This window comes from Plasmopara halstedii (assembly GCF_900000015.1).
Source record: "Plasmopara halstedii genome assembly, contig: Scaffold_816, whole genome shotgun sequence".
Classification (NCBI taxonomy): Eukaryota; Oomycota; class Peronosporomycetes; order Peronosporales; family Peronosporaceae; genus Plasmopara; species Plasmopara halstedii.
Window position 1 is genome coordinate 738014 of NW_020187732.1, and position 6880 is coordinate 744893.

Here is a 6880-nt window from a genome sequence, read left to right on the forward strand (position 1 = left end):
GCACTCTGATAGTTGAGTCAAAGTGTCATCTGCAAAGCGTACGGCAACCCGTCGCTACTATCCCTCTGGCATGAAGTCGGACCCAGAAAAACCGGATTACAGAACTTTCACGATAAGTGCTGTTTTGGATGAGGAATATTGTAAGGGGAGGGTGGGACATGAGCCTCACGCTATGCAGTCTTTTTGATGATTTTAAACAGATAATCTGGCATTAAAATTAATTTCCAGTAAGTCACTCTTAAAATAAAAAGCAATAAAAGTACCCGGTTGATTGAAAGGATCATAATTCTGCTTCCCTGTAGAGCGTACGATTGCATCCTCGGTGCGTAGATCACGGCGACCCACTAACATTGACGTTAACCTTGATGTTATTTTAAAGTGCGTTTATTTTCCTTTTTGTATCACATGGTAGATCAAAAATGATTTATAGTTTTTATATATTTGCGTGATGTATTCAAATGACAAAAGATGTGAGTCCAACGCAAATATCATTTTGGTAGGAGAGTTTCGTCTCTTACAGGGACAAAATCGCAATAATTGGCTTTAATCATTATCCCGACATAAATGCAAAAGCGTGAAGTGATTGCGACTCAGCTGCGCGCTGCGGTACGTGATCTACGTATTCGTGGACTAAAGCAGGCTGCGCGATTTTCAGCGGAACTTTTGCTTGGATTGGGGGGCCTTACACACAGTACGCCGTCGTCTTCACCAAGGATATCTGCAGAGGTGGATGGCAAAAATGAGTGCTGGACTGAAGTGGATGGCGAAAATGAGTGCTGGGCAGAAACTGATCGCTTTGAAGCAGCAAAAGCCTGCTTTGATTTAGATGAATTTCTCCGTGCTCACCACATGCTTTCAAATACTGAAACATGTTCTGATAGTGGAAATTCAGACGAGCTATGTCATCTTTCAAAAAAGTCGTTTTTTCTCAAATATTTTGCGCTGTATCTGGTAAAGCTGGATTGTAGTTTGCACTAGACTATGCCAAGCTTGACAGTTTCCATTTGCCATTTTGAAGGCAGGAGAAAAAGCAAAGGAGGAAATGGATCTTGAGATGAATATAACTGGCAGAGGCAAAGGTCAGTTTTGGCTTTACCGTCAGTGAAACGATCCATAATACAGATTGTAATTTTTATCAGAAATTGACCGCAACATGCACCGCCAGGGCTCAAATCCTTATTTAAAAGAGCTGTATTTGGCACTCAGCACGGCATATCAGCAGAACACGCTTGATGGGTTTGGCCTCTACCTGTATGCTGTCGTTCTTAAACGTCTTGGCTACACCACCTGCACAGGAAGCACCAAAGCTCAATCATCGACACCGGTCAGTATGAAAAGCAGCTATCGTGCAGATTTCGCCAAAGAGCAGAAGCGACAGCAACTGCATGTTTTCAACAGTAGTCATAAAACAAGCAAAAGCGAATCGAAAATCAACACTGCGACGTTCGACGTTACAACGCGATTTATTCTAGTTGAGTCTATCCGGCGTTATCCTTGGAATTGGTCAGCTTGGATGGAGCTAGCAGCTCACTCTCCCTTCATATCCAGCGTACGTTGCAGTGGGATGATATACTTTGGTATAAAATTTACTTGATTATTTTCTGGCAGGAAGAAGAAGTCATTCTTGCAACGAGTTGTCCGTGGATGTTTCAATTATTTCAGGCGCACGTCCTTCTTGATCAACAGCAGAATGATGCGGCACGCGCACTGCTCACGAACTTAGAGGAACAATTTCCAAAAAGTACTTACCTTCTGTCTCAGCAAGCACTGGCAAGCTACCATATCAGAGATTTTGATCAGTCACAAGAACAATTTGAGCGACTAGCCCATCAGGATCCGAATCGAATAGAGAGCATGGATGTGTATTCAAACGTGCTGTACGTTAAGGAGGACAAAATAGAGCTCAGTCGATTAGCTCATCGGGCGTTAAAGGTGGCGAAATATCGACCAGAGACATGCTGCATCATTGGAAATTACTATTCTCTTAAAAACAAACACGATCGCGCAGTCATCTACTTCCATCGCGCTTTAAAATTAGACCCAAATTTTCTTTCGGCCTGGACTCTCATTGGGCACGAGTATATTGAGATGAAGAACACAAGTGCAGCTATTGAAGCCTATCGTCACGCTGTTGATCTCAATGCACGAGATTATCGTGCATGGTATGGGCTAGGACAGGCCTACGAGATTCTCAACATGTTTTTGTACAGTATCTACTATTATCGCAAATCGGTGGCTATTCGCCCCTACGATGCACGTATGTGGTGCGCTTTGGGTGGCTGCTATGAAAAGCTGGACAAAGTGGATGAAGCTCTTGCGTGCTTTCATCGTGCCGTCAATAACCAGGATCGCGAAGGCATCGCTTCGTTTCACCTCGGTCGTCTATATGCAGCAAGTGGTCGACCACACGAAGCTGCCAAGTTCTACTTGATGCATCTTGGTCTTCGAAGTATTGAAGCATCAGCTTTTGAGGATGTTGATGAGAAGATTAAGCCTGTCGGGTCTGATGACACTGCGGAACAACAGCAGGAAATTCTCGTGCTTCCTGCCGGCAGTTGTGAAAATATACGCGTTGACACTCCTCAGTCATTAACAGCAATACTTTTTCTTGCTAGTTTTTTTAAACAGCTGGGAAAGTATACCGAAGCGACAATTTTTTGCAACCGTCTGTTAGACATGCAAGGACCTGAAAGAGAGGAAGCCAAAGCTCTTTTGCGCGAAATACATAGCCTCATGGCGACTTTGATATGACACTAAATAGGTGACGGTATTTCTCAATAGCTGCAATTATTTTATTATTCGTTGGCCGCAAAGCGACAGTGGTATACCCACGTCTTCGGGTGATGTCGCTCTGACAAAATAAAATGGCGCGTCAGTTTGCCGTTTCTGTGATTGAGTGCCGTTTGGTCATGTTCGCTCACATCGCTATCAGATGAACCCAGTGCCAGCCAAGATAACTCCAAACTACGAGCAAATGCGCTAAAGTATGCCCGGACATCCTCGTATGCGGTGCTTTGGTTCTCGATCAGGACATGACACTCCAATATGAGTTCTCGCACATTCTTCATGTTTAAAAAGCAATATTTATAGTCTGGATGAACCTGACTAGCGTCGCTAATGAGCCCAACTACCAACATCATTTTTTCCATTCTGTGAAAATTGGTATTCGATAAAAGCTCTCCAATTGCATGCCCTGTTAGATACAGCTGTGGCATATGCACTGACAAAGTCTCACATTCGTGCAAACCGCTTTCTAATAAAGTAGCCATGGACAGAGCCATCCCGTGAAAGATGGCACTGCAAGAGTAATACTTGAGTCGACATGATCTTAAGGCGGCGTAGTCGGAAATGCTAGTGATTGCTTGTGCAACTAATTTGTCCATTTGGTTGCCAGCTTCGTGTTCGCCTGTGACAGTCACTGCTACATCAAGGTGCAATATCCGAGCAAAGCCACCTCGCAGCTCATCAGATAAAACCCCGAGCAATTTTTTTGAGTGCACGTCACTACTGGAAGACCAGTTCATGGTGATCACATTCTGGAGCTTCCACACGTCATAGGCTTCGACTTCTGTACTGTCAGTCCTACTGGCACTCATGATTGCAGGGCTAGACATTCTATACAGATCGAATTTTTGTAAAGTGCTTTCAGGCGTGAAAAGAGCATCAAGCCAGCGCTTTTCAATGGCATTTGATCCAAAATTTAGTCGTAAAAGTCGAGTGCTAGCATCCGCTAGAGCGCAGCGAACGCTTTCCTTTATCGCGTCTTGATCGTTTGAGGTAAATGATACGTCTAATAATGAACTCAATTCCGGAAAGCAGGACTCCAATGATAATTCTTCAAGACTTCGAAGGCTACAGAGCAGTGATCGAAGCAGAGCCGCACCTTCAAACCACAGAGTATTGAACGAAATGTCAAGCGTCTTCAATTGTGTAAGCGCTGGCAGGGAGTCAAGAGAAGAACTGGATTCACCAATCAGGATGCGCATGAGGGCAGGGACATCAGCACGCATAGGTACAGCGATGCCACGGAGGCTAAGTCGCTCAATACTTTGACGAAGCAACTGCACTTGTAGCAATTTGCATATCACTTGGAATGCTGCAGCGTTAAAAAAGCCACACGACACATCGAGCTCTTTTACAGGAGGCAAGCCAGGTGTGGAAAATATGTCCACCAAAATCTGGAGATCTTCGGCTGAATAGAATCCGATGCTAGACAGAATCAAATAGTGTGATCCATTTTTTACATCCAACAGTGCACTAATGTGTTGCTTTAATATGATGCTCTTACCTTGGCACTGATCGGACAAAAAGCGTATACTAGATGTCAGTCTATGGACGTGTTTTTCTTGTCTTTTACACTTACCATTTTCTGGTAAATAGATCGTGCTGATAGTGGCGCAATTTGACCACCCACGACACAGCTGATAGTTTGTCCTCGAATAAAGTTGCGCCGAGCTAGTTCACTTGTATCATGTGTGAGTGCTTGACGTTTCTCTTCATGTGTCAATGATTCAAACCCCATTCTGCGTTTTATATCCACAACATTTACATCCTCCACTCTTCCAGGTTCAGCGGTCTCGGCAGCTCCAATCGTAAATGGATTGTTAACATGAGGACTTCCTGACTTGAGACAAAACGTCGTCCACGGTTCTGCGTCTATCTCACAATAACAATTTTTGGGACCGAAACATCTTCGAGCGACCTTTGCTAGAATTGTAGCGGGGCCATTCGAGTCTCTAAGCAGGAGCATTTTTTGGAAAGGATCTTCCCCTGTCACGTCAACTCGATCGTAAAAGACACTGCTTTGTCTTTGAAAGTTCTCAAGGCATTGCGATACACCCTTATCGGCTAATCCAACCACGTCCCTATCCAGGATGTCCATTCTTCTGAACCATTCATCTAGCATACTCTCTTTAATCACCTTTCTTTCTTCCATCAGCTGCAAAATGGCATTACCGTCGTCAATGCCCAGGCCTGTTTCACATCATCACAATGAGACACAGAGTAACATGACGTTTTATCCAACGCACAGCGAGGCCTCAATAGAATCCTTTAACTAACCTGTGTGCACAGCTCCTTCAATACCGGTTTTGTGCATACACGGATATGTAAATTGTTGCACAGTACGGTGACGAATTTCACCACGACGGATGTGGATACCTATGTCTACAACACGCAAATACTGGTACGATATTAAAAATATTGATGGCGAGCGCGCCTAAAGGACGGTGGCGCACCATGTTGAACCACTCCACTGCCGATTGCGTCGTCAAATTTGGCTGTATATAATTCTTTAGCTGCTTGATTGCATCGCTGTACACTACTGTCATTCGTTCGATCTCTGCGAATGCAGACTGAAGGTGCGCTAACATTTGCTGGCGCTCTTTCCGCACCATGGAAATACACGGAAATACACACAAAATACTTGTATGCTCGTTTATTTGCACATACTGGAAAAATTATCGCACTATGTATAGTCTGATGATTATTATGTAAGAAAGACAATGCGCTCAATTTTAAGTTGCATTTACATGCCCACGATTGGGCACTTTATTCATGAATTATTGTCCAACCCGAAGTCAATCAGTAAGCGAGTCATTTTTTTCTTCTGTAGAATTTAGTGACTAATGCTGGATTACATGTTGTCTTCCTTCATTATGCCCTGGTTTTCGCTAGGTATAATAAGATTTCTTCCGACTGAGCCGTTGGCTTTATGCTCAATCAGGGATGAACTCACGATGGTGTCCAGCTCATCACCAACGAACTGGACCTGGCTAAAAAAAGTCTAGCTCTCTCAACTGCAAGCGCAATAGTCACGCCGACATCCGCCTAAAGCATCATGCTGGGATTACAATCCGGAGACTAAGGCCGAGTCTTTACACACCTGTGGGTATCATCCCACCCGTCGTAAGACTTTGCAAGCCAGCTTCAGCGAAGTGGGCGCTCACTAGCCCAATGGCCCTTGTCTGACTTTGTGAAATACAAAGTATGACGCGGACGTGGAGGACCCCCATTATTTAATGTTTACAGCCCCATTTTGAGAATCTCAACACGCTTTCATGGCGGAGATGAGTCGAATGTTCTTCGAACATTGCCATTGTAGTGCATAACTTCTGCGTTTATGAACCTCGTTGCTGCTTTGAACCAGAAGACAGCTTCGCTGCAGGGGCTACACGTCTGCAACGAAGTTCGTCACATTCAGCCGAATTGCAAGAGGTGTGTAAAGGTTTGGCTTGGGTACGCCCACAAGGTCCCAGAAGTACTTTTCAGTTCTCGTTAAGATGTTAATAAATAATTTCTTTTTTCACTACGACCGGGAGTAGTCTGAGTGCGGTTACAACTTAGTCTTACAGATCGCAGACAGGCAGGTTAATTGCTGCCATGAAATCTTTTGACCCTCACTATAGTAATTTGTGGCTCTCCTGCATCTAACATCAAAGTGTTGCCTTTTATTCTCCGGATGTAACGTGGTTACACGTAATCCTGTAAAAATGGACGGGTCACAACATTATGTGTGACCCGTCCATTTTTACAGGAATACGTGCAACGGGCTGCCAGTTGTTATGCATTTAACAAGTTTTTACTATTTAATCAGAAAATCCTATATATTAAGATATAGGCAGTTTTGCCGCGAATGAAAGAAAGAAATACAGTACAAATTTTGAACGAAAGAGTTTATTTGCCTTAGGTTATGGTTTTAGATACTCTAAGAGTTAGCGGATTGCGATCCGCTACACTCATTCTGGTTCTAACTATAGAACGAAGGTCAATGACCCTAGCTTAGCTTCCTGTAAGCGAAAGAGCTACGCTGCCTATAATAGCACTTGTAGTCAATCTAAACCTGTGTCGCTACTACTGACCCTCTAAGAGCATGGAACAG

The 6880-nt window shown here is 43.9% G+C and overlaps 2 protein-coding genes across 2 annotated transcripts; one reads left to right on the top strand and one right to left on the bottom strand.

Moving 5' to 3' along the window:
- Positions 1-564: 564 nt before the first annotated feature.
- PHALS_14097 (anaphase-promoting complex) lies at positions 565-2751 on the top strand (the record flags this gene model as incomplete). Its single annotated transcript, XM_024729838.1, has 4 exons — positions 565-951; positions 1019-1079; positions 1140-1549; positions 1609-2751. 4 exons carry the CDS (start codon positions 565-567, stop codon positions 2749-2751), a joined length of 2001 nt encoding a protein of 666 aa, XP_024580175.1.
- Positions 2752-2795: 44 nt separating this feature from the next.
- On the bottom strand, positions 2796-5396 carry PHALS_14098 (uncharacterized protein; the record flags this gene model as incomplete). The annotated part of the gene is made up of 4 exons (XM_024729839.1): positions 2796-4295; positions 4364-4974; positions 5062-5182; positions 5238-5396. The coding sequence occupies 4 exons, from the start codon at positions 5394-5396 to the stop codon at positions 2796-2798; spliced, it is 2391 nt and encodes a 796-aa protein (XP_024580176.1).
- Between the last annotated feature and the right edge of the window lie 1484 nt (positions 5397-6880).